The 27733-nt window shown below is 41.6% G+C and overlaps 2 protein-coding genes across 4 annotated transcripts in view; one reads left to right on the forward strand and one right to left on the reverse strand.

The window, feature by feature from the left end:
• The window catches only part of SAAL1 (serum amyloid A like 1), a 106215-nt gene that overhangs the window by 43423 nt on the left and 35059 nt on the right, over nucleotides 1–27733 (reverse strand). The gene's annotated exons all lie outside the window — the stretch shown is intronic.
• On the forward strand, nucleotides 61–25882 carry GTF2H1 (general transcription factor IIH subunit 1). 3 transcript variants are annotated; one of them, XM_054198342.1, is made up of 15 exons: nucleotides 62–374; nucleotides 4325–4493; nucleotides 6319–6511; nucleotides 8850–9012; nucleotides 10688–10781; nucleotides 11497–11646; nucleotides 15781–15860; nucleotides 17174–17304; nucleotides 18438–18525; nucleotides 19842–19930; nucleotides 20768–20885; nucleotides 21745–21835; nucleotides 23266–23381; nucleotides 24295–24387; nucleotides 24985–25882. In XM_054198342.1, exons 2-15 carry the CDS (start codon nucleotides 4340–4342, stop codon nucleotides 25069–25071), a joined length of 1647 nt encoding a protein of 548 aa, XP_054054317.1. In that variant the 5' UTR covers nucleotides 62–374; nucleotides 4325–4339; the 3' UTR covers nucleotides 25072–25882. The 3 variants fall into 3 exon arrangements, with proteins under 3 accessions (XP_054054318.1, XP_054054319.1, XP_054054317.1); XM_054198343.1 differs by lacking the exons at nucleotides 18438–18525; nucleotides 19842–19930 and having other exon boundaries at nucleotides 61–374; XM_054198344.1 differs by lacking the exons at nucleotides 17174–17304; nucleotides 18438–18525 and having other exon boundaries at nucleotides 61–374.

The raw sequence follows: 27733 nt of genomic DNA on the forward strand, positions 1-27733 counted from the left end.
GGGCGGGGGGGGCGGTGGCGGCGCTGCTGTTTACCGCCCCGTCACTCCCCCCTCCGCCCGCTACTGTCATGGCGACGGGGGAGGGGCTGTCACGTGAGCGGGGAGGGGGGACGGGAGGGGGGAAGCCGGCCCGCCCCACGTGACCGCAGGGGACGCGCAGTGGCGGCGGCCCGTTCCCCTGTCACGTGAGGCAGGCGCCTTCCCCCCTCCCCCCGCCCTCCCCGCGGCTTGTTCCGGTCACGTGCCCGCCCCCTGCCCGCCCCATGGCCCCGGCGGCGGCCCGACCCCCGTAGCGCCCGCTCCCGCCCCGGGCCCCTCCCGCCGGCAGCAGACAGCGCGCCGGCCCGGAGCAGGTCCCCGCCGCCGCCCGCACGGTAAGGATCCCGCCGGTGCGGGGGATGGGGAGGCGGTGGCGGCGGCTGCTCTGCCTGTGTGTGTGTGTGAGGGGCAGCGGGGCCCGATCCGCCGCCCGGCCCCGGCGGTTCCCTCCCGGAGGTGGTGGGGGAGCGCTGCGGCGGGGCGGGCGCGTTGCGGTGGTGCCGCGGCGGCCTTTGACCTCCCGCTCTTCCTCGCTGCCCGCTCCTAGCCGCGGCGCCGTTTAACGGCGGCGGCCTGGAGGGGTCGGGGGTGCCGTGCGGGAAGGCACCGAGAGGCGCGGCGGCAGCCCCCCGGGGGAGGGGGGTGGCGGGAAGATGGAAGCGCTGCGCTGGCGGGACCGTGGCTGGAGGGCACCGGGATTCACCCGAGCGCTCGGCCGCGGCTGCGGGCCCTAGACAAAGAGGTGCCCTCGCAGCGCCTTCCCGGGCCGCCGCCAGTGCCCTGCTGGGGCCGTAGGGGCTGTCCCCGGGCCCGTTTCGCCCCCGGCAGAAGCGCTCCAGGGAGCGCAGGTGATGCGGAGGAAGGGAGGCCGGGGTGACCCCTCGGGGGTGCCAGCTGGGTTCTTTCAGCCCGCTGGTGTCCGAGGCAGGCGGTACTGCTCGCACTTGCCCGTTCTGCTGAGCTGTGTTCTGCCCCTAGCTGCGCCGCTGCCCCTCGGGGTGCTGCTCTCATGGCTCCCGGACCCCCCAGGAGTCCCTGGGCTGTGCGGGTGAAGCATCGGGGCCCGGCTGCACACTCGCGCCTCTGCGGTTCGGTCTGGGCCATTCGTGTAGATATTCTGCTGTTCCCTGTGGGGAGCAGAAACCTAGCAGCAAGGCCTGCATCAAATCTGTCAGAGCTTGCCTGCCAGCCCATGCCTGACAATAATCCTCATTATTAAACTGTGTAAAGGTTTCCTCTGTTTCTGCTTAGAACTTGACAAAAGCACATGGAAAGACGAGACGAGTGAAATGCTGGTAATGGAGAGCGTTGAGAACAGGTGGTGTAAGGAACAGAGGTACCTGGTTTTAAAAGTGGATAGGAAGAGTCACTATGTTAGAGCAAAGATAGCTGTTGTAATTTGACAGTATTTCCAGAAGCTGCATTCGCTCCCACAGAGCTAGGAGGGGAGAGGTTATAGGTGAATAAGCAAACAGCACCTCTTTTTTGGTTTTGTGCCAGCACTGAAGCTTCCTGATAGACCTTGACAGTTGTAAACTGCAGCTGAAATTAACATTCTCAAGACAGGCTTGATGACAAGTCATACCCCATGGATTAGGGCTACTGGTTGATCCAAGTGCTTTTCAGACTATTAACCATCACTTCAAAAGCGCTACTGCTGGGGAATTTAGAATATACTGTGTCTGACCTTCCTCTTCTGGAAGGTACTTAAAGCAGAGAAGGGTCTGTCTTCCAAAACTTGCAGCTGAAGAACTGTAATGATTATTCTTTTAGCATCAGATTAAAATTACCACGTAAAGCTGTAAAATAACAGAATTTCTCCGTATATGTGTTGCAGTTCTAGCCCCTTGAAGCAGCAGTGTCATCATCCGCAGTACTGATTCCTGGAAACTTCAGTTGTTAAATATAGAGGTTATGAGATTTGGGCAGGAGTGAATAGACCATTGATGGCTCTCGCCCTTCTGCATAGTAAGCCTTAGGTGTCCAAAAAGAAAAGAAAATGATTGGTGTACCGTGTGTGCTGAGTGAGGATGTAGCTTTCCCCTCTGCAGTCGGTAGGAGACCATACTCATGCTTTTCTAGCAGCTAGGCAAGATTTCTATTTTAGAATTTTTCCTGTACTTCTTGTAACAAGAAGCCATCTTGTTTTCATTAGTGAAAGACAGCAACTTTCCTAAATCCTCATTATTAGTATGTTTTTTATTCTTTCTGATGTACTGTTCAAAAGACAGCTCCGGGTTTTCTCCATTCTGGGTAATGCTTACTGTGCTTGTGAATTGTATCATCCTACTGCCACCATAAATTACTGCATGAAAAAGGGAGCACGGCAATGATATATATAAGAACAGCAGTGAGGTAGTGTGTTCACCCTCTCAGAGGTAGAATGAGCCACTTGTGGGATAATTGTGCATTCACAGATTGCACACTGCAGGGTAGTGTGCTAGAAGCACCGTGGTTGTAAAGAAGAAGTTGCTAGCTGCTGATCGTTTTCTTCCCTAGTTGAAAGACTGGTTGTAGGTGGGTGAAATAGCATGGTAGAAAAGCAAATCAACTTGCATCAGAATGAGCCTGACTATGGAAATGCTTTCCTTTTTCTTTCTGTTCAGTACAGGTTTAATTCCTTTGCATTCTGTGGCTTTGCCTCTACTGTGTTGGATAATAATGACCTTAAAGGACTGTAAAGTAACAAAGGGAGAAAAATGCCCAAATCCTTAGTCTTGCGTATGTTGAGGTTTCTAGTGTATTAGGGTCTGTGGCCAGCTGCCTTTTTCCGGTAAGGATAAGGTGCTGATGAGAGGCTACAGACCTGCAACAGGAAACTACATAAAATGGTAGTGCGAATACCACTGAGGGAGAATAATGCTGCTGGGGAGACTGTAATGGATTATGCTAGGAAACAGCCCTGAAATCGTGCCATGCAGTTTTCTTTGAGAGAGAAGTATTAGCAGAGCTGATCTGAATGTGGCACAGCGTGTTCTAGTGACTGCTGCAGTGATGCTGATGTGAAACCCCACGTTCAGCTCCACGTCACTGAAGTCTTTGGCAAAGCTTTGGCAGACTGAAATGATGAAAGAGCAAAGCTTAAGTGCAGAGCCCTTTTGCCATTAAGTTTTTCCATGTAGTATTTTACTTAACTCATTTCGGAAATGGGCTTGTAAGACTTCTGCTGAACAGAATGCTATGCTGCTTCCTAGATCTTCAGAGTAAAATATCCCATCTTGCTGCTGTTTCTTTAAAGAAAAAAAAAAGTATGTGAATTTAAGTGCTTAGAATTATCATTTTGTGACACTTAGTAGTAGTGCGATAGCTGATGCAGGTTACTGTTTGAAGTTTGATGCAGGGCCCAGCAAATATTACGGGTATTCTAAACCACATGAAACGTGCATATCAACATTGGAAAATACTATTTTACATATCAATAGTAAAGTCAGTCAGACTATACAGTTACAGCGACCATACCAAAGATGTAATTTTTTGATAGGTGTATGACAGTATTTTAATAGAATGTAGTCATACTTGCGGCATCCTTAATCTCTTGAGAAATTTAAGGCTGTAGGGTGAACCTGTACAGAGGAGTGATAGTGACTGCTGGGGAGAAGAATGCAGCAAGTATCAAAAGGCTTGTTGATGTGAGACTGGTGACAAAATTAGCATGGTGTTGAAGCAGGTATAACATTAGTCCCTCGGACTTTGGGGGAGAGGGGTAGGAAACTGGCCAGCTGCAATCAAGTGTACAAAGCATTGTTCGAGCCTTGGGCAAAAACGGCCACAATAAGATCAGGAGTGTAACAGGGCTGCCTTATCTTTAGCACAGAGAACTGAAAATCCATGATTTTTTACATACCTAGTATCCTTTCCCTTTCTGAAATGACTTAACATCTGCCATTCGCACTGAAGAAGGGAATTGCTGCCAAATGCCAGAGGAGATTTGGAATTTATGTCATTGCTTAGCTTCAGTATTCTGAACTTGAAAAACCAGTAAAGGAACGTTAAAACAGGAAAATTTGGTTATCAGCTTAAATGTAAGATTTGGCTTCTTTTATTGGAGCAAAAGCAGTATCAGCAATATCATTAGATGAATTGTTTAGGTAGCTAGCGATATCTTGTTTAAATAAATTTGCAGATTGCACTGACAGAGGGGCGCATGTTTATCTGGAATGTTTCAAAAATGATGCAGGCATTAACGAGTAAATGTGGGGTTTAATGCTTTGATGTAGAAAGGAGTAGTGAAAGAGTTACAGCAAAAACAATTATACTAATCAGCTCAACTGTATGTTTTTAATAGCTCCTTATAGCCACAATGGCAACGTCATCTGAAGAAGTGTTACTGATTGTAAAGAAGGTACGTCAGAAGAAGCAGGATGGAGCTCTCTACCTTATGGCTGAAAGGATAGCATGGGCACCTGAAGGCAAAGACCGATTCACAGTCAGCCATATGTATGCAGACATAAAATGTAAGTGAACGCTTTTCCTATTCCAGCTTAGTAAACAGTATTTTGAGAAATGTTTAAATGCAACCCAAAGCTTCTTTGCTGGAAAACACCAGTAGGTAAGTTAGGAAGGTTGCAAGTATCTGGAGCTTTGACTAGGTTGTTCTGTGTAGCAGCAGAGATCAGGACCATGGTGAAGTATCACCAGTTTATTAAGGATGCTACTGCAGAACTTCTGTAGTCTTCAGATGTTTAAGTTATACTGCATTTAATAGTAACTTTTGATAAACTTCTGCAATAAATTGAACAGAAAAATAATCTATGCCATATGCTTGTGGAGGGAAAGGTGGGAGGAGGGTTGAGAAGAGTATAGCATTTTCAGGGTCTAACACAGAAACTATCTGGCATGTCATCTTTTAAAACTATGCAGCTAAAGCTGTTTCAATTTTCATATAAAATGGACCTTGCTGTTTTATTTTCATCCAACAGACCATAGCTTCAGAAGTGCTAGATCTGTAGTTTGGTCTAACCGGTAACATTCCAAATAAGTGTTTGCTGTTGCAATAGCAGAGTACTTGCAAGTTAAAACTGAATAGTAAATGTCTATAGCACGCTGCCTTTCTGGCTCCAGTTAGTGCTCATATTCCACGTGCTGTAGTGCCAAAGAAGGAATAATAAGAAAGTTGTATGTGTCACTTTGTAAAAGTTTAGTGATTATTGCTGTTTAAAGTCATATACAAGTATCGCAGCATGATCAAAAGTGTGTGTGATGAATCAGAACTAATACGCTGTTCTTAAATACGAACGTGATAACAAATTTAAAAGCTCGGTTCACCTGTAATAGTCAACTTTGTGAAGGTTTTATTTAGCTATTAACTTAAGTTTGAGCAGGTTATATTTTAAATATTTACATGTATAGTCATTGAAGTCTTTTTAACGTAGATGAAAGATGTTCTTTTTTTTCATCTAAAATTGAAAAAAGGCGGGGTGGGTATTTGTACATGTGTAATAGAGACAATGATTTAGTGGTGACATCTTGTTCTGGTTCTCCCACTTGCACTGAAGAAAGGGGTAGAATCCAAAGTTAGTTTAGTGCCATTTGCACTGCTACGCTGAAGTCCACATAACACAACAGTCCATAAACGTAGTTGTTCTAGCCTCTGCTCCCTCTGGTTACAAGAAAGGAAGCAGGAGTTAGGTTTTTCGTATGAGTCACAAGGGTGTAATAGCACCTTGGAGGCCTTGGGGATCGACTTTGGGAGTACTAATGGCTAAATGTACGTACGACACCACTTGAAACCAGCTGTCAACAGAGGTGCTGTTACCCGACCCTGCATCTGCTTTCTTACCACTTTTGTGCGGGAACTGGTCCAGCTGGAAAAACAAAAGGGAGTTACTTTTCAGTGGATCAGTTCCTTGGTTCGGCTTGCTGCACGAACGCTAACACTTGTACAAGAAAGGCAGCAGGAAGAAGTGCAAAGGGGGAATGAGGTTGTCACCTTTTAGCAGCACCTGGATTGGTACCAGGTTAAAGTGTCCAAGTGATGACAATCGAATTTGTAGCAGTTCTCTTAATGGAGAATGCGAAGATGAATTAGGGCTCCTGAACAGTAGCTGAAGGATACTGAGCAATGGGCTACTGGTGTCTGTGTCTTGTGTTTTAGAGACAAGGTGCAGGGTTCAAACTAATTTAAGGGGAAGACTGACTGTTCCACTTTCATGGCTGGAATTCACACACAGGATAATAGTATTTAATTGGATGACTGCTTATAAGCAAATGTTCTAGTGAAGAGAGTTTCTTGTATAAGCTCAGTGTCTGTTGCTAATTAATACTTTCTGTGTAATCTAGGCCAGAAAATCAGTCCAGAAGGTAAAGCTAAAATTCAGCTTCAGCTAGTATTGCACGCAGGGGACACAACCAACTTTCACTTCTCCAATGAAAGCACAGCAGTGAAGGAGCGAGACGCCGTAAAGGATCTTCTTCAACAACTGTTGCCCAAGTTCAAAAGGAAAGCTAATAAAGAACTTGAGGAGAAGAACAGGTAAAGGGAAAGGAGCCTTAAAGTTTTTTGGGCCTATCTATAGTGTATTTCTGCTGACAGTTGTTATTGCCACATTGTTACTGCTATGACACTTGTTTCCCTAGTAAAAATCTTCGGCTTTCAATTTAGAGGCAGTTCCTTGAGGCTTACGTAACTGTAACATGTTGAAACTATACTTGTGTTCTCAGTGACATGTCTTGAGGTGTAAAGGCAGCCAGCCCGGCTGCCACCCCATCTTTGTTATCCATGGTTATGAGATGAAAGCACCTAACTGGCAGTCCGTCTCTTTAGTCTTCTTAAATATATATGTATCGGTTAGAAAGGCTGCTTGAAAGACTTTTTTTTTTTTTTTTTTTCCTTTTCCGAAAGTTATCACCTTCCCTGATTTGTGATTTTTTTTTTATTTTTTTTTTTTTCTTCCTGTATAACCTCTTCCCCCTCAAATCTTCTTTCCTGGTGTTTTTTTATACTCTACTAAATTGCTAGGTATTTTCATGCATCTAACTTGAGATGCAGTAGTTTGTTATTTGGCATATGAGATGTTTATTCTAAAATATATTTTGAGAAGATGTTTAGGACCTAAGTCCTTTTCCCAAAAGGGCTTTTAAAATACGCTTCCGTTCCTTTAAAATGTTTGTGTTAAACCAGTCCACGTGGCCACAGAGCACCCTTCTCTGCCTCTCCCCAGATGAGTTTCACTTCATTATAGCATCTGCTGTGAATCCTGTATCTGCTAGCCTCTGTTTCCAAAGACTGGTCTAGCTTTGAACTTAGGTAAGTTAAAGCTAGAATTTCAAAACATAGGAGATTTCCCAGCAGAAGGGCGAGAACACTTGTGCTGGAGCTCTTACACATCTAGGATTAACTGGTTCCAGTACTGCAGTGACCACTAGGATCTACAGCAGTGCAGACTGCTTTGGCACTATGAGCATACTAGTTTCTTTATGCTATGGGCCTTATTTCTGACAGTGTACATGAGCAGTCTTAGCTCTGAATCTTTGTATCCTTAAATGCAGTTTTACAGTATTATGCCATGTGCCATTAAGAGCTTTTCCAGTTACAGAAAAGCCAGAATCTCTGCACATACTCAGGCATAGTCTGTTCTGTTGGTAATTAGAAGTCCAGGTCTAGTGATGGGGCTTCATTAGCTTAATTTGCAACAGATGGGGCAAAAAAGTTTCCACCTGTTTTGGAAGGGTACTTCATCCACAATCCCTGTGGCACTGCCTCCCATTTATTGATATGTGGGGGTCAGGTATGTACCAAAATTCCAAGTTTTAATGAAATAGTTAGAATAACAGACTGCTTCCTGCTGCGCTAATGAGTAAGAATTGCCACTAATCCATATTTGTACCAACAAGAAAAACTGGAAAAACCTTAGTGGTTAAGACATAATAGGGATGTTCTGCCACAAAGCTTTCACTTCCACTTCATCCTTAGAGCAGCTATAGACTTTCATTCAGTCCAGAATGCACTTTATCCATGTTCTTCCCTAGACCACATACTATGTATTCATAAGATGTCTTTTTTGTTTGTTTGTTTGCAAATGATCCAGACCCTGAGGTACATGCTGAAGAGTGTTTAGGTTATTAGCTGATTGTGAGCACACATGCAAGTTTCCCTGAAAGTACCCCAGTGGGTTTCAAATTAGGTATACAGCTGTAGGAAAAGCTCCTTAAACATGAATTAACTGAAGTTTCAGGTGCATACACTCTTTGCATTTTGGATAGTAACAGTGACACTGAATGTTTCTGTAGCACTTGTGCTACATGTGATAGTTAAGAAACCAACAGAAACTTAAATGAACAAACAACTCGGGATAATGTGTGTTTTAAGGTATCTTATCCCATGCATGTTTTGTAATATGTATGCTTGCACTAGAATAGAGACCTGTAGCTACTGAATTTTAAGATCTTAAACAAGAATTGCATAGTGCTGAAATTTCTTCGCCCCCCGCCAAGACCTTTGTTATGGAAGTTCAAGAAAATTCATTGTGCTTTTACACTTCAGGAGACGTCAGTCCTGGATGTGCAAAGACACAAGAGCACCACAGAACATTTTAGGACAAGATGTTAATCCCACATTAACTTTTTCCTAGTCATTACTGTTTTCTAGCATTTAATGCTATTCCTTAAACTTTTTTTTTTTTTAGTTCTTTAAGTCTTTTGAAACAAATATAGCTATTGAGGCTGGTTGTTTACACAGTCTTGTTAAGAAATACACAGCATTTTGAAAGAAAAGTTGGTTTCTGTTCCTTTTGTGAACTCATGTTAGTTATGGAAATCCTAGTGATTTATTCTGCAGCGTTTCAATTCTATTCAATACATTCTTTTACCAGAATGCTGCAAGAAGATCCTGTTTTGTTTCAGCTCTATAAAGACCTTGTTGTGAGCCAAGTAATCAGTGCTGAAGAATTCTGGGCCAACCGTTTAAGCCTGAATGCAGGGGATAATTCTGCAGCACCTAGCAAGCAGGATGTGGGCATCTCCGCAGCATTTCTGGTACGTTGAACCTCTAATTTTAAGAGTTTTAGAGCAAACAAATTGAGGAAAGTGAGAGTTCTGCTCATATACTTTCTTCCCGTGTACTTTAATGTTGTTCTTTCCTGGTTCCTCAACATCTCTCTGCATGTTTGTTAGACTATTCCAAGTGTAAAGGAGAGGAAAAAAGAAGTTCTACACAAATATGCAACCTCAAAACTTTGTCAATTTAAGATGCTCAATTTGACCTTTAAATTGACAACAGGCAGATGGTGTTTATACTGCTGCTCTGCCTTCCATAAAATAGGAATAATGGTGAACCTTCAGTCACTAGATTACAGTGTATTAACTCTATAAATTAAAAAAAAAAAGTATCTATTGCAGCATTGATATGCATAAATGAAGCTGCAAAGACTTTCCGCACAAAAAGTTTTATGCCCTCCCCAATTTCTTTAAACCAGTACATGCTTTCAGCTACTTGAAGAACAATGGGTGTATCTGAAAGCTTGTTTCATCTCTCTTTCCCCAACTTTCAGTTATGTTCCCCATTTGTAGAAACCATGCATCAGTAATCTCAGTGCAGTCTAAAAGTAATCCAGGTACAATCTTCAGATTCCTCCCACAGAGACACGTTTCTGCTTCGGCAACAAAATTCGTACAGATTATGACTCTTTAGCTGGAATCCCGTTTCTACCTTTGTAATGACTGTGTACACGTCAAGGGTTTGGGAGGGAAAGAGGAGGTGGGAGTTGTTTTCTGACTTAACTGCTGTACAAGGACTTGTTTTTTCCCCCTAGAAATACCTCAGTCAGTTACCAAATGAACCTGATGGCTCTGATTTCCTGTCTCTCGTTATTCTTACGCATTAACATTTAAAAAAAACCCAGCCAAACCCGAACCTTCAAAACTTAAGCTTTCTTAAAATAACTGGTTGTGTTTGTGTACTTCGCATTTGTGAAGAAAACTTCAGATATTTGTGTGTCCTAGTTCAAGTTAAAATAACTATCTGGCTCTGTTCAGAATGAGTGTTTCCCTGAGAAGGTGGTGATACAGAAAAAGGAAGAAAAGGAAGCAGCATACGCAATCATGTACTTTTTCCTGTTACTGAGAATTGGACTGAGCTTGCTCGCTCCAGAGCTTCCTAAAGAGATCACTGAGATCTAACTTGCAAGTTCTAACGAAGGCTTACTCTCAATTTTTAAATTTGGTGTTATTTATCAATTATACTGAGGTGCTTTTAGTGTATAAGAAAATAAGATCTAAGAGCCATAAATCCTTTTTTGTCACTTCATTATTATCACTGATTATTCACTAGAAGAATTGTTGAATAAACAACAAATGATTAGGCATACACAATAAGCATGCCGATTTTTACTTTGAAACAAGGGTATATTAAACAAAACATACCTTATTTTGACTGGTAGGAGTGGTCTTTGCTTTTTGTCTTCTAAAGCTTACAGTCTATTTGTTGAATCATCCCTTAAGTGGCAAGTATAATAAAGCAATTAATGCATGTTCTTTCATTTCTCATTCTAAAAATACCTATTTATGATCAAATATGCTATGGATTTTTGGAGGAGGAAGATTATTTTATCTGCAGCAGAATTTGATTGCAAGATGCCATTTTTTTTTTCTTTCCCAGTTACAGAAGGCATTCAGATATGACTGATTTTCCTCCCTCTATGCTTTTTCTTAGGCTGATGTACGGCCTCAAACAGATGGCTGCAATGGTCTGAGGTATAATTTGACTTCGGATATCATTGAATCCATATTTCGAACATATCCTGCAGGTAAGAAGAGTGATTTACGTAACAAATACATGCATTTAATATTTGTTTTTTACTATCTTACAGTGGGAGGACTAGGATGTTAGTCTGAACCTGGAAGCATAAAGGACCGTATCTTCAGTCTTCTGGATGATTTTCCCTGCCTTGTCTGAGGGATGGAAAAAAGCATGTGTTAAAACATGCTTTTGAAATGAAAACTTGATTTCGTTAAATTAAAACATTTTAACTTGTTATGTTGACTTTTTTTTTTTTAAATTGTGAGTAGTTTCTTGACTCCCATGATACTTTCCTACTCAGCATTTCGATTAATTGGTATTTTTCATTAAATCACCTTTGGGAGGAAAAGATTGCCATTGTTCCCCAGCACTATTGTTGAACACTTAACACCAGGTCATTTTGGCCCCAGGTTAAAAAGACTAGATCCATTCTGAGAATAACTAGAACTCTGGCAAATCAGACTTCTTGTGTGTGTGCAATTCAAATTGGAGTATTCACACTACGGTTACATGTATTTCTTTTCAAAGCATTAGCTAGCGTTGCAGGGCAGAAGAGAGTACCTATTTACTCATGCTTAACTACTGCATTCCCTTACATTTAATTGGCATAAATGAAGGCAGCATTAGACAGAAAGTAAGGAAGCACGCAAGGAAATTTTAACATAAAATACCACATTAAGATTTGCGGAACAGTGTGTAATTATTACCGGTTTTTTTCACAGTAAAAATGAAATATGCAGAAAATGTTCCACATAACATGACCGAGAGGGAATTCTGGACACGATTTTTTCAGTCTCATTATTTCCATCGGGACAGGCTCAATACAGGCTCAAAAGACCTCTTTGCGGAATGTGCCAAATTGGATGAAAAAGGTAAGCTTTTTGACTTTGTTTCTGCAGTAGGCTGCTACAGTCTTACATATATCATAGAGCATAACACTCAAGGTATAGCTAGTAAACCTAGCAAAGCTGAAGTAAAAAGTTTTCTTTATGTCCGTTTACTGGGCATCTTGTTTGTTGAACTGTAAAATGAAAGCTACAGATTGTCACTAAAAGTTAGCTATCACTTTGCTATTCTTAGCATGTTTGATAGTGAGTGTATTTCTTGAAACAAATTAGCCTTTGGAATCATAGAATGGTTTGGTTTGGAAAGGACCCTAAAGATCATCTAGTTCCAACCCCCCTGCCGTGGGCAGGGACACCTCCCACTAGACCAGGCTGCTCAAAGCCCCATCCAGCCTGGCCTTGAACACCTCCACGGTTGGAGCATCCACAGCTTCTCTGGGCAACCTGTTCCAGTGCCTCACCACCCTCACAGTAAAGAATTTCTTCCTGATATCTAATCTAAATCTACTCTCTTTCAGTGTAAAACCGTTACCCCTCATCCTATCACTACACTCCCTGATGAAGAGTCCTCCCCACCTCTCCTGCAGGCCCTTTTTAGGTACTGGAAGGCTGCTGTAGGGTCTCCCTGGAGCCTTCTCTTCTCCAGGCTGAACAACCCCAACTCAGCCTGTTGTCACAGGTTCATGTGCTCCTTATGTTGGGGGCTCCGGACCTGGATGCAGTACTCCAGGTGGGGTCTCACAATAGTGGAGTAGGGAGGGAGAATAACCTCCCTCCATCTGCTGGCCAAGCATATGGTTGGCTTTCTGGGCTGCAAGCACACATTGCCAGCTCATGTTGAGCTTCTCATCAACCAACGCCCCCAAGTCCTTCTCCTCAAGGCTGCTCTCAATCCATTCTCCACCCAGCCTGTATTTGTGCCTGGGATTGCCCTGCCCTGACCTATGTGCATGACCTTGCACTTGGCCTTGTTGAACTTCATGAGGTTCACACAGGCCCACCTCTCAAGCCCGTCCAGCTCCCTCTGGATGGCATCGCTTCCCTCCAACATGTCGACCACACCACACAGCTTGGTGTCATCGGCAAACTTGCTGAGGCTGTGCTCAATCCCACTCTCCATGTTGCCAACAAATATGTTAAAAAGCACCGCTCCTGATACCAACCCCTGAGGAACACCACTCATCACTGGTCTCCACTTGGATATTGATCTGTTGACCACAACTCTTTGAGTGTGGCTATCCAGCCAATTCCTTATCCACTGAGTAGGATGTAATGCGGGACAGTGTCAAATGCTTTGCACAGGTCCAAATAGATGATGTTCTTCCCATATCTGTCAATGCTGTAACCCCATCACAGAAGGCCACCAAATTTGTCAGACATGATTTGCCTTTAGTGAAGCCATACTGGCTGTCACCAGTCACCTCCCTATTTTCCATGTGCCTTAGTATACTTTCCAGCAGTACCTGCTCCATGATCTTGCCAGGCACAGAGGTGAGACTGACTGGCCTGTAGTTCCCTGGATCTTCCTTTTTAAAATGGAGGCTATGTTTCCCCTTTTCCAGTCAGTGGGAGCTTCATTGGACTGCCACAAGGTCTCAAATACGATGGATAGTGGTTTAGCAACTTCATCCACCAGTTCCCTCAGGACCTGCAGATGCATCTCGTCAGGCCCCATGAATTTGTGCACCTTCTGGTTCCTTAGATGGCCTTGAACCTGATCTTCTCCTGCAGTGGGCGATTCTTCATTCTTCCAGTCCCTGCCTTTGCCTTCTGTGACTTGGGTGGTGTGGCTAGAGCACTTACCAGTAAAGGCTTAGGCAAAAAAGTTATTGAGTACCTCAGCCTTCTCCATGTCCCGAGTAACCAGGTCTCCCATTTCCTTCTGGAGAGGGCCCACATTTCCCTAGTCTTCCTTTTATCACTGATTTATCTGTAGAAGTTTTTCTTGTTGCCCTTCACATTCCTGGCTAGATTGAATTCTGTCAGGGCTTTAGCTTTCCTAACCTGATCCCTGGCTGCTCAGACAACTTCTCTGTATTCTACCCAGGCCACCTGTCCTTGCTTACACCCTCTGTAGGCTTCCTTTTTGTGTTTGAGGTGCTTGAGCTCCTTTGTTCATCCATGCGGGCCTCAAAAGTGGAAAGCACTAGAAATGCTTTTTATCATAACTCATGCAACAGTAAATCTGTAATAATTTCACGGAATCACGGAATCTTCAGAGTTGGAAGGGACCTCTAGAGATCATCTAGTCCAACTCCCCTGCTAGAGCAGGGTTGCCTAAACCACATCCCTCAGGGCTACATCCAGGCGGGCCTTGAAAATCTCCAGAGAAGGGGACTCCACAACCTCCCTGGGCAGCCTGTTCCAGTGCTCTGTCACCCTCACTGTAAAGAAGTTTTTCCGTGTATTTGAACGTAACTACCTATGTTCTAGCTTGTGCCCATTGACCCTTGTCCTGTCGCTGGGAACCATTGAAAAGAGCCTGGCTCCGTCCTCCTTAAACCCACTCTTTAGATACTTGTAAACATTAATCAGGTCCCCCCTCAACCTTCTCTTCTCCAGGCTAAAGAGTCCCAGCTCTTTCAGCCTTTCCTCATAAGGGAGGTGCTCCAGTCCCATAATCATCTTGGTTGCCCTACGCTGGACTCGCTCCAGTAGTTCCCTGTCCCTCTTGAACTGGGGAGCCCAAAACTGGACACAGTACTCCAGTTGTGGCCTCACCAGTGCAGAGTAGAGCGGGAGAATGACCTCCCTCGACCTACTGGCCACAGTCTTCCCTATGCAGCCCAGGATGCCATTGGCCTTCTTGGCGACAAGGGCACACTGCTGGCTCATGGATAATTTGCTGTCTACCAGGACCCCCAGGTCCTTCTCCTCAGAGCTGCTTCCCAGCATGTCCGCCCCTAACCTATACTGGTGTTTGGCATTCTTCCTTCCCAGGTGCAGGACCCTACACTTGCTTTTGTTGAACCTCATTAGGTTCTTCTCTGCCCAGCTCTCCAGCCTGTCCAGGTCACGCTGGATGGCAGCACGGCCCTCTGGAGTGTCGGCCACCCCTCCCAGCTTGGTATCATCAGCAAACTTGCTGAGGATACACTCTGACCCCTCATCTAGGTCATTAATGAATATATTAAACAAAATTGGTCCAAGTATTGACCCCTGAGGGACACCACTCGTTACAGGCCTCCAACTGGACTCTGTGCCGCTGATCACAACCCTCTGAGTTCTGTCACTCAGCCAGCTCTCGATCCACCTCACTGTCACCTCGTCTAGCCCATACTTCCTCAGTTTCCTAATGAGGATGTTATGGGAGACAGTGTCAAAAGCCTTGCTAAGGTCAAGGTAGATAACATACTTTTTCCATAATTTCCATAACATACTATCATGCTAGATCGATTATGCTCTACCATCAGTTAATATGGAATAACTTTGCTCACATAAAGCATTGTTTTGTGGTATGTGCACAAATTACAGCAGGTATAGCTTTTGTTATAGATCAGTTTTTAGTAACAGACAAATACAGATCCTGTTTAAGATTTTTCAGAGGAGTTGCCATCCCTGTTCTCTGTCAGCCATTTTAATCTGAAATCTTAGAATATTATCTGACTTAAGTTTTTATTTAACTTCTGAGGTAGGTTTGTGATGATACAGAAGTGTGGGGAGTTGAGATGACTTAACACCATTCCTTAACACATATTCTGACTAATGAAAGCATTCTATTAGGAATCCACAGCCCTTCACAAGTAAAAGCTATCGCCGGATATAAATTACCATTCTACCCAAGACAGGGCAGCAAAACAGTGCTGAAATTAGAAGAAACACACAATTAAGGCTTCCCAGTTACCACTAACACAACTAATATTACTGTATCTTCAATTATTTTTTTTTTTTTACTAAACAGTATTCAGTGATGTGTAGAAGTTGATGAAAACTGTGCTAATTACTAGGATGATCTTTTACAGTTATTGTAAACTTGCCAAGTTTATTGTTTATTTTAAATAGAACTTTGAAAGGGGTTGAAAGTTGTAGTCACAGTGATACTTGGGCATCTGCAGAACCTCTGTCTTCTCCTTTTAAAGGTTAATTACAATCTAATAATCCCACAATTATTCCTATTTGTTTAGATACAGTTTTTCATGTTTTTTTCTTTGTTTTATACAGGGTTAAAAGCAATGGTGTCTCAAGGAGTGAAAAACCCTCTGATAGATTTAACAGCTTTGGAAGATAAAACATTAGATGAAGTAAGTACTCGGCAAACACCCACCCTCCCACCCACCCTTACTTTCATTGAAGGAGAAAATGGGTCCATTTCCTGTTAAAATAACTACAAACGCTAATTCTAAACCACATCACTTACTAGGCTGCTGCTATGGTTGGGTAGTCAACATTTACACGCTTGTATGTGTGTAAAGAAATTGAAATTGGGCCGATGGACCTGTATATGCCTCAGATGTCTGCCTTAGTGTACTGTGTATAAAAGCAAGACGTCCTTTATTTAAAGAATTATTGCTTCACTTGGATGGCTCTTTTGTCTGAACTGAACTTTCTGGTTTCTTCCTAACTTTTAGAAGCTGTGACAATGTACAGAAGAGTAGCACAAAACAGGAAAAAGTCTTTGCACTTGTTCTCACTTTGAATATTGCTATTTGATTCAGCTTTATTTTAACGACACTTTACAAAGTTTTCTTTGTTTAGCTTTAAATACCATGTTTTGCTAAAAATATGACTAACTTAGACTATTACCTGCCTCCAAGTACAAATTAAAACAATTGTTGTAAATGGTGTACCATAATGTGAAATAACTTACAGATGGACTTTTCTGCATTTGATTTAACTTAAACTGTTGAGTTGTAATTAATAATGATGCTGCATGTCTAAGTTGTTTGGGTTTTTTCCTGGTAAGATTGTACAAAGCTAAGTCTGAAACTGGACTAGGAGTTTAGGATAGGTATGTTTGAAGTGCTGTGCAAACTGCCCTAGTTTGCTTTTGAGACTGGTTAAGTGCAAGCATGAAACTGAGCATGGGGTAAAGTGAGTTGCCTTCAGCGACCTGGTAATGGGGGAACGCTGCCAACATTAAGGCTTGAGGTTTTTTGAATTCCTAGTGGTATCACATCCTCCTGACAGGTGTCTTTTAGCCTGTGGGCTGCTAGTGTCCCACAAGATGTTAAAAAGAGGTCAGTAAAACAATTGCTAGGTCTTATTTGCCATCAGTGCCTGTCTGCTTTGTACAGGTGATCCTTCAATTTTTTTTAAGCCATTCTGGTTTTACTTATAACAGATCATGGTCTTATAAAACGACATGTTTAAGATTTTTTTTTTATTTTCTCCGACACCTCTAAACTGCCAAGTGCTAGCAGAATAGTCTGTGGAGTTTCTTCAACGTACATAAAGTGATGGTAGGGGGAGGTAGGAAATTACTGCTTCAGATGATGATGCAGTAACACACAATAAAGTTCATAGAAGGTGGCACGTGGGCTTCTTGACTCAATGGAAAACAGAATCATCTTTGTGGTTTTGGGGCAGGAGGTACCTAATGTTGTTTTCTTTGTAGGGCTATGGTGTTGCTCCTGTGGCCTCTACATCAAATGCCTCAAAATCTGCTAGAGAAAGTAGTAATGCTGCCATTATAAAACGCTTTAATCATCATAGTGCCATGGTCCTTGCAGCTGGCCTCAGGAAACAGTAAGTTTCAATGTTGTGTAAAAGCTTTTTTGTAACAAATTTTATATCTTCAATTACTCATCCAACCTTTTATTAATTTTTAAGAATGAAGTATTTTTCTTTAGAAATGAAAATACCTTTAGGTTCCATTTGACTTTATAAAAGTTCTTCAGAGCTGTCTGAGATGACAAGCGCTATTTTTAGCTGAGTTGTTATGGTACAAAGCAGATCAAAAAAGGAGAGGATGTGTCTGCCTTAGTTTTGTGGCCCTGGGGAAGGCTGCAGAAGTAGTATTCTGCAGAAGTAGTGTGCAGGGAGTTCCTATTGCCTGCCTTCCAGGAGCAGGTCTGCTGGGGCTTCCTGTAGTGGCTGTGCATGGACATAAGTAAATGAGGAAGCAAAAGAACAGCGTGGTGTGGGTGGATCAGATGAAAGATTCCTCCAGTGCAGTACCCTGCCCTGACCAAAAAAATGTATCAGCTGGTTATGTATATTTACAGTAACCTTCAGAAATGAAACTTCTTAAAAGAGGCATGAAACGTGTTTGATGTGAAATCTACTTTACAACTGGTTTATAAACAACTACCAAAGGATTACTACTCGCAAATCCTACAGATCTTACCTGTGTGAGATCTTAAGGAAATGCTCCTGTGTAGCTGTGCTCCCTCATGTTGCTCTTCTGTCTTGCACAAATTGAACAGTGGACCTCAAACAGTCTCTTCTGGGTAATGTGTGTTTCTTAGTTCAGAAAGAGACAAAACAATAGCTTTCATTCTGAAACAGTAGTATCTCAGGGCTCCCATGGTTCTTCTAATACCTGGTTGTCATAAGTGTGTATGCAAAATGTTTCTAATTTAGTCATGATTTTGCTGTGTCCCACTTGCATTGTTGGCATGCTACTATTTCTGAAGAGAGGGAGAAGCACCCTCCCCCGCTGTTGAATTTCCCCCTTGACAAACAGGGTTATTTGAAGAGGTTGTTCCTTCTATCTAGATCAACTTTTAGAAATGAAGACATAAAGGGAAAAAAGTTGATATACAGTATATGAACATGTATATAATTTTTTTGAAACAGATGTATTTACTTTGTCTCTAGCTTATATCTTAAGTTTCCTGTGAGGTGAATTCTTCTTAATGCTGTTTCTCTATTTTAAGAGAAGCACAAAATGACCATTACAGTGAGACCAGCAGTACGGATGGAAACTCCAGGGATTCAGATTTCTTTCAGCCACCAATTAAAAAGGTATAAAGTTAGCTGATGTAATTCCAATTGAATGGAACTGGAAGCTCTGTCTCAAAAGATTGATGAGAGTTCCTTATTTGTTTTATGATGCATCTGAAGTGACACTTATGTAGCTTTGCTTGTAAGTATATAGAATAAGAACCTGAGGGCCTGTAAGGAGCTTTGTACCTCTGTTAGTAAACACAAATAAATTACACCTTGAAGTATTGTTCTGTTTATCTCTTCAGTAGTGCCCAATGAAGGTAGAAAATTTCCAACATGCTTCTGATTGGACCCAGAAATCCGGTTCTTTCCACTCAGTGCAGTTCTATTTTTGCCTCCCTCCCCCTTTTTTTTTTTTTCCCCAAATACCTGAAAACTTCTAGAGAACATCCATCTGAAAGAGATAATGGTGTTCAAGCACCAGTATTAACCTGTGAAGCATATTGTTTGCAGAGGGGATGATTAAACTGGCACATGGCCAGTTTAAGGTCAGAAGCTGAAGCGAGGTTAAACAAAGCGTAGTGATGCCCAGTGCACTGAAATACAGGGCAACAGCCTGTTTTAGACTAACCGTAGCAGCTAACAAGGTAGAAGAGAGTACTGTAATTGCTACAAAACTGAATTGAATACTCTTGCTAGAGTTGACAGCCTAAATAGAAAATGCCAAGAGGACTCAAAAAACCCCTGTATATTGTGAGAAAAGGTTGTAGAATACACATGTTGTTAAATGTTGAGGTGGTCAACAGCTTTGGCTTTCCCGAAAGCTATGTATTTTACTGGGGAGTAAGCAATATACCAGGACTAGAATAAATGTGTTGAGAAGATAAGTGAAAGCGTAGCATGAGAGTAGGAGACTTCAAAAGTAGTTTTCTCACTGTACAAATCTGATATCACTGTGTCTCTCGCCGCTAATGCTCTAGCTCTGCTGTCACCAAATCGCTTGGGTTTATGGTTTTAGCCCTACACTCTTACACGCCAGCCATTAAACCATTACTATTTCTGCTAATGCAGAGATAGATGGACATAAACAGAGAGCACAAAGAATGAGCTATGTATAGCAGAGCACTTCTTGGAAGTGGCAGGGACTGCAAGTTTTGGCCAGAATCTGCAGAAAAAGTGGTAGTGCCAAGACTTCCAAATTGCAGACTTTAAAGAATATCGGGCACTGCTCCCTCTGGAGGGTAGACATGAACTATTCCACACTTTCATTTTCTTTAAGGTTTTAGTAACCCTTCCGCTCAAACTCAGTGAACTGGAGAAAAAAAAAAAAAGGCACTAGATGCACCGAATTGTGTCCTCATTAGTAATGTGTATAATCATTTGGCTTATTTTAGGTGAAGCTGCAGGAGTCCATTGAATATGAAGATTTATCAAAGAATAATAGCATTAAAACTATTGCACTAAACTTAAAGAAGTCTGATAGGTAAGTTAACAAAATATGCACCGCTATTTCAGCATATTCAATCTAGCAGGTCTCATCACAGCCTACACAGAATCAGCTGATTTAGTCTCTACTGTGCCACACTCCAGTGTGGTTAGACTAAGTTTAAAAACCTAATATGAACTCCTGCATAAACCAACTTCCAAGTAATTCCCCTTTAAATTTGTATTTTGATTTCATCTTGCTTTTCAGCAAGTTTTAAGTCTTTGTAAGCCCACTTGAAGGGCTTTGACATGTAATTTCTGTGAAAGTCTGACAGACGTGTACTCATGATTCAGCACTTTGTGGCAGCTTACAGTGGAAAAATGTATGTATTACATGTGAAAATACATAACAATTCCAAGGAAAATCCACTCTCAGGCAAAAAAAGCCCAGTTGGGATAGTTTGGACTGCTTGCTGCGCTAGTGTTTTTGTAGTAATAGTCCTCTTGTTTTCTAGACTGTTGAGTTTGAGAACCATAGATATAACTTCAGAAAAGGAGTGATACCACAGGAAAGAGCGCAGTTCCAAATGTCCACCAAACTTCATGTACTTGGTTTCAATTGGAAGTCCTGTGAATTCCTCCATTCTAACGATATTCCTGGAACTAGGTGGCACGGATAGCACTTCTCTTATCTTGCTGCCATATCATCCCTAACCCAGTCTCTTCCTATGTGGCAATGTATTTTACTTTGTCAATAAGTAAGATGTAGATACTCGTGTCAGCAGTTGCAAAGCATCTAAAATTGTCAACGTTTGAAGAACTGTCTACTGAGTTTGGCCTCTGTTGTACCAACACTCCTGTTAATACACTTTTCTCTCCTTTTCTGATCTCACAGGTATTATCATGGTCCAACTCCAATTCAGTCACAGCAATATGCAACCAGTCAGGATATAATTAATTCTTTTCATAGTATTAGGCAAGAAATGGAAGCATATGTACCCAAACTAACTCAGGTATGTAAAAATACTCAAAAAAAATCCCTTCTCGATATTACCATCTTGCTTTCTGTATAATCTTGTGTCTCACATCTACTGGAATTTTAATTTTTCAGGGTAAACTTTATTGTCTCCAATAGTTTCATGTTATTTTAGAACTTTAGGCAATACCTTCTGAGCTATTGTGTTTAAAATCTAAACGATAGGAAATGGAGTCGCTGCTGATATTCAGAGTTATGTTCTACTGTTACCATATCATTTTGAGGAAATGGTAAAAGTAGTAAAGCAGGACAGTCGTGCGCCATGAAGCACAGGCTGATGTCACTGATCCCACCCTGTGAAATTTAGGATGTAATCATCTTAGGAGGTCATAGTAAGCAGGCTTGTAACTGAACGGGTCTTTCACTCCTAAATACATGTAGGTAGGATGTTCGATCTCACTGTGGGCTGCACAGAAGCTCTGTCCTGGCAACTGGAGGGCAGCATAGCCATGTAGCCAGTCTCCCCAGCCAGTATCTCAGCTTCCTCTGTGAATCAGCCTAGACTTGGCCCTAAGTAAAGCAGCCACAACTGTGAACGTGTCACATTTCAGTATAGTAATTCTCTGTCTCATTTCAAAGTAGCTGCACAGCCAGTTCACATACTAGCTAAAGAAAAGGTTTGTTTGCCTGTAATTAATTGGAGAGCTTTCACTGAAAACATGAGCTGTATCACTTGAAGGTACTATGTCTAATTCTGGAGAAGAGCGGACTCTTCATCAGAGCTTCTGTTGTATCTTCTCAAGTGTATCTTTGCCATGGGAGTTCAAATACAACTTATTTTAAAAAGATTTTGTTGGAAAAAGCGATCTGAATATTTGTTCCCTCTCTCCCTTCAGGTTCTTTCAAGTGGTGATGCTACTAGCACTATTGCAGTCCTGTCACCTGGAGGAGCACTTATGCAGGGTGGAACACAGCAAGCCATAAACCGTAAGGCTTTAGGATGTATAATACTTTAATCGTATCTTATTGCATTATACAGCAGTACCTGGCTTGCTGTTTCATCTCCCTCTTACAATATGTTACAGTGATAAAGGAAATTATAGAAACACGTAGCTGGAATAATACTGGGTTACAGCAACAAAAGAAAAACAACCACCCAGCCACACCATGAGGCTGGTACAGGCTACACCAGTACTGAAGCAAGTGAATAAGAAAATTTTACAGACCAAGTGATGAAGGATACACTTGATACTCAGTCCTACAGATAATGGGTTTTGCTTCTTCAGCATTTCTCTTTTCTGTTTTTTTTTTTTTTCCCCTGTAGTTTGGAAAATAAAGGCATATTCTGGGAAAGCTCTAAGGAGGTGAGGTCTAGATAATTGTCTGGAACTAGGTTTTTTGCGGCCTGCATTTAAGATACACAGCTTGCTGTGGAAAAGGACAACTTTATTCTAGACTGCAAGGGCAAACCAGACAGCCCCTCCTTCTCACATCTCCATTCAACCACCCCTTTCCCTGTTGTCACATTCCTGCCAGTTTGAGTTCCTTTCTCTTTAGTTTCACAGCAGATGAATCCCTGTTGTCACAAGCAGGGTTTATAACGGTTTTCCACTTTAACTTGTGTTACTTGCTCTGAAGAGCAGCAGAAACTAATTCAGACAGCTGAAAAAGCAAGTATGAGTTCTTTATGGTACTGAAAGGAGTCAGCAGTCGGGAGTGAGGCTTTTTTACTGATCCCAGTTGACATACTGAGTGGTACACTCCACTTTGAGCCTGATCACCATTTTTTTTTTTAATTTATTTTAAAACCGCCTCATTCTAGAGTTCGCTATTCGCTATGCTCCTGTCATCCTGAATGACTGCTTGTGCATTTTGCCTTTGGTTTTTACAGTTGTGGTTTCTTTCCTGTTCTTGAACCCTGTCGCCCTTTCTTCTTCTAGAGGATCTTGGATACAGTTCCTTGTTCCTGCTTGGATCTTTCATCTTCCACATGCTGTGACCATTTTCTTATTGCCAACATAAGAGAGAGAAAATCTTGCAGTATCCACCACGCAGTAGTTAGTACCACGCTGTGAGGAGAACGGGGTGCTGGTCCCAGAAGCAGTACTGCCACACTGTTGGAACAATACAAATATACTGCTTCTAATCCTGGATTAAGTTTGCCCATTCTTTGCCTGGCATAAATCTCCCTTTTTTTAATATATAAGATTCCAAGTATATAGCCATAAATAGCGGCTGACCTGACCTAATACTGCTGATGGTCCTCCTTCATGGGTGAGGCACCTCAGTGTTCCCTCCCAGCCAACCTTTCTGTGATTCTAGTAGAAATGTCTATTAATGAACTCCTTCATCAGCCTTGCATTCTGATTTTCACGTGACAGTTTTTGAGTGATGTGACAATCCTTTTCCTGTTGCAGAGATGGTGCCAAATGACGTTCAGTCTGAACTAAAACACTTGTACGTGGCAGTAGGGGAACTGCTACGACACTTCTGGTCCTGCTTTCCTGTTAACACACCATTCCTAGAAGAAAAGGTAAGGCAGAGCTTCCTAGTGTGGCCCTGGTTGTGATGTGGCCAGATCTTGGCATGACTGTCATTAACTTGGAAGTATAGAACTCGTACATAGGCTTTAAGCCAGTGCAGCACTTCCTCATCCCTAAAGCTGAAGGTCACAAAACAATGTAAAATGTTACTTTTTTTTCAGCAATTCTGCTGGTGCTATAGGTTAAAATCAGCCTTGTTGCTGCATGCCTGTTAGCCCCCTTCAGGAGCAGTTGGTGTAAGATAGTTTCAAACAGAATGGTCAGCTATAGTCCAGCTGCAGATTTTTCATCGCCAGTTTAAAACACACAAATTAAAGCCTCCCTTCCCCAACTCTTAAGACGTAACCTCTGCGGTGACAGTAATAATAAAGTTTTCCTTATTCTTCTATCCATTGCAAAAATCACTCAGTCATAGCTTCAAAACAGACGCTGCTTTTTAGAACAAAGTTGCCTTGAAGAAGAGGTGTCTGCCTACAGCCAGGCATCTGATTGTAACTATTTTTCTGTTGCTATTCTTTCTTTTGACCTCATATGCATTATAAAGATAAAAATTTGCATTCAGATATGTTGGATTTTCTGCTGCCAAATGTGGCCTGAAAGTCCATGGTACGGTCTTTGCTTGGAGCAAAAAAAGATGGTTCTGTGAATATCTTGTTATCGTATTTAATGCTAAACTAATAATGATAGCAGTGGCACACTGCACTTCCAGTCATATTGCACTTGCCTCAAAATACGCACTCAAGGATTGTTAGAGACTGATATTTTAACAACTTTTCTTCCTCAAACTATACATAAAGTAGCCCCCAGAATTAGGTACAAGGTGTTTTGTTGAAGAACAATTTGTTAAAGGAAATGAAACTTCTGTACAAGTGATTATAATACTGGTTTCTGTGTCTCTCTCAGGTTGTGAAAATGAGGAGCAACTTGGAAAGATTTCAGGTTACAAAGCTCTGCCCATTCCAAGAAAAGATTCGGAGACAGTATTTAAGCACAAATGTAAGGGGAAAATACTCTTTAATTACGTAGGTGATTATTACTAATTTGAATCGTAATTATCAGAGTATGGTAGCTTTGTTACCTCTTATCCTAGGGCATTTTAAGTTTTTTGTTAACTAGGAAATGGGGTACACAGTTATGCATGTTTTCTCTCCCTGTATAACTTGTGGAGTAATTCCAAAAACTGTCAAGAACTATAATTTGAAGTTACCCAAGTGAGACGATACAAAGGGGAAGTCATGTTTTGTTTTTCACTTCCACCATGAAGTGGAACTTTAGCAACTTCAAAACGGTATCCCACCATGTCAGACATGAAGTGGTCACAGACTACATACTCGAACAGACAGCACAATCAAGTGTCACTTCCCTGTGACCTGCTCAGCTTAGTAGCCCTCTGAACTGCTCCCTCTACAGATACTTTGCAGTAGAGCCTCAAGGCCCTTTCTCTCTTTATCTGGCATACCTCTTTGATTTTAGTGAGATTACTCTTAGTGAATAAAAGGAAGAATCCAACTGAGTATCTGACCAAAGAAAGGGAGGGGAGGGCATCTGCTTTCCAGTAGCTGGGACATTTTTTTTTCCCTCTTAATGTTTCAGTTGGTAAGTCATATAGAAGAGATGCTGCAGACGGCCTACAATAAGTTCCATACATGGCAGTCCCGGCGTATGCTGAAGAAGACGTGAAAATGCATGCTGTACAGGTTTGAGAGCAAAATCTGCAATAGGTATAGGAGTACAACCTAGCATATGTGCAGATCTTATAGTTGTTGCAGGAAGACCTGCAAGCTGTGGACTTCTGGAAACGATGCTAACTGAACTTGCACATTTTCGAAAAAGAACTGAGATTAAACTTGAAAACTAGGGAAAAAAACCAAGGAAGAACCAAAACAGAAGAGCTGAGGCGCAAAAATATTTAAAAAGACACTGTTTACTGCAGTTACTCAGGAACTGCTTTTGATTTGCGTAAAGAGCTGCTTTCAGAAATAAAAAATTTAAAGAGGGTGTATTAATAAAATCTGTTTTTCTGTCTAATTTTTTTTTTTATTAAGATGTGTATGGCACAGGGTAGAACTCAAACGTTTTTCTTCACTGGATTCTGACAGTTTTATTGAATTCTGTTTGTACTTTCTGCAACAGTTTAACAGTGATATTTTAAAATACAGCTGAGACTGTTTTTGCTTCAAACATCTGGGAGAGTGTAGCTGTCAGAAGACAAGCTTCTGCCATATGTTTCCCCACCAATTGGAAGCAAGAGACATTGCACTGAAAGCTGTGGATGGTCTGGGGTCCCTAAAGGCACATGGGGGCAAACTTTTGCCTGAAGTCTTGGATTTTTATGCAGAATTTTTTCAGCCATCGGTTTTGCATGTTTTCCTTTTGAGTGCAAGTGTGTGCTACTGCAGTCTTTTTTTTTTTTTTTTAAATGGAGGCATTTGTTCTGAGGAGAGAATGCATTTTTAAAAATGAAGTTAAATAAAGTTTCTTACAAAAGTCATTTATTTTCAATTCTTAGACATTTTTTATTTCTCCTCCTAAATGTGTTTTCCTTCACTCTTCCCTTTTGACTGTTACACTATTTTTGGCGAATTGATAATCATTGCAGAGAGGAAAATCGTGTTATTTACACAATGTCCATAGGTATTGGGAATCTGTGCCATACTTTGTTCCAAATAGAATGAGTTCACAGTTTCAGACCAACTTGTCTTGTATTAAATGTGACTTAAATGCAAAGTAAACCTGTTTTCTATAATATATGCAGTTTAATGACATCCTTGTATTTTGTTGTCATCTTGACTGTACTAAAGCCCAGTATGGGCTACTGAACTTTTTTACTTCTGACAAAACGCGACTGTTAAGAGTATAAGATGCATTTACTACAAGGACAAATCAGAGTGACAATACATATTCAAAGCAAGCACAGCAGTGTTCAGTACGGCAGAATAAATTCCCATTAGCCTGCATGATGGCATAATACTAGATTTTGCCACCATTGGTATGATGCTAAAACATGCTAGTAATGATGTTGGGTGGAGAATCCATGCAAATCCCTACAGAAGAAAAGATGCATTTGTATAGCCAAGTCTGTGCTTGTTCTGTGCTGCTGCTGCATTTATGCAAGAGGAGTTTCTTCTTTAACTGATGCGTGGACGTCAGCAGCTTCTTTTTACCCAGTGTTTTGGGATTTTTGTATTATATAATATTTTGGTAAAAGCTGAGTTTCAGTTAAATGTCACTGTCTGCACCAAAATTCTGTTTGGAAATGTATGCATATTGTTAAGCCTAGTTTCGCTGTCTGCTTTTGCAGGCAGATGCATGATACCTGCTCTGTGATGTTAATGTGGTTCTGCTACAAGAAGTGACTGGACTCAACAAGAGATGCCCATTATTTTTGACAGGTGAAAATGTCACTAGGAATAAACCAGATGTACATACAGCACCTGGGGGATGAGGTGCACCTCTTGTCAAGAGTTACCTCTTGTGATAAATAAACTCTCTAAAATTTAGGCTTAGGGTATGGCTTTATTAAGCCTAATGCTCTTGTAAGTGCAGGCAGCTCCCAGAAAGAAAGGGTAGTTTTGTTCTCCCCCATTCCAGAGCGTTTGATCTAGCAATTCTGTGGCCAAATTTCAACTGTTTAGTGAAAGCTATAACACCTTTCATCATATCAGAGTGCTAGATTCAAGAAAATATGTTTGATGTATATTCTAACTGTGCCTGAAGCTATGAACAACGCATTTGAGTATTAGACTGCACTGAGACTTCATGTTAAAAAAAAAAAAAAAAAAATCAGGGGAGTTTTGAATATGGAACTAATCCAACTTTGATTTGAATCAGTATTTAGTGTTCTTGGAAACACTGGGCAGAATGGTTAGCATGGTGGAAAAGTTTCAGTGCATCGCAAGAGCATTTTACAGTTCAAAGGACTATTGTTTATAATCGTAATGGGGGATGTTGTTGCAATAGCTTTAAGTTATTATAGCGATATCAGGCTATCAAAATGTACCTTAACGAACAGAACTGGGGGGAAGAGGACTATGATGCTAAATTCAACAGTTTTGCCTAGAGACTGTACAGGCAAGGCTGCTATGCACTTCATATTGCTTTTTCAGGTATTGTGGCAATAAGGCACAGGCCCCTCCTAAAAGTAAGGGAGGTAAACTAAATATTCTTTCTTCTACATTGTGTTCCCCTTTTCTGTAGCATGGTCCAAAACCCAGATTCATTCCTTAAGTTTTGAAACTGAATCATCATGCATTATATTACTATTGGAATCTTTATACTGACTTGTATTTTTAATGAGAATTCATAAAACTTGTATCATTGGCATTGATCTAAGATTTGTAGA

This window comes from Rissa tridactyla, chromosome 4 (assembly GCF_028500815.1).
Source record: "Rissa tridactyla isolate bRisTri1 chromosome 4, bRisTri1.patW.cur.20221130, whole genome shotgun sequence".
NCBI lineage: Eukaryota > Metazoa > Chordata > Aves > Charadriiformes > Laridae > Rissa > Rissa tridactyla.

Bases quoted from the DNA above. Each gene is read 5' to 3' on its own strand.
- GTF2H1 (XM_054198342.1), top strand. From the start codon at position 4,340: ATGGCAACGTCATCTGAAGAAGTGTTACTGATTGTAAAGAAGGTACGT. The intron at 20,886-21,744 runs GTATGTAAAAAT...CTCTCCCTTCAG, and splicing joins ATGTACCCAAACTAACTCAG to GTTCTTTCAAGTGGTGATGC. The intron at 24,388-24,984 runs GTAAGGGGAAAA...TTAATGTTTCAG, and splicing joins GACAGTATTTAAGCACAAAT to TTGGTAAGTCATATAGAAGA.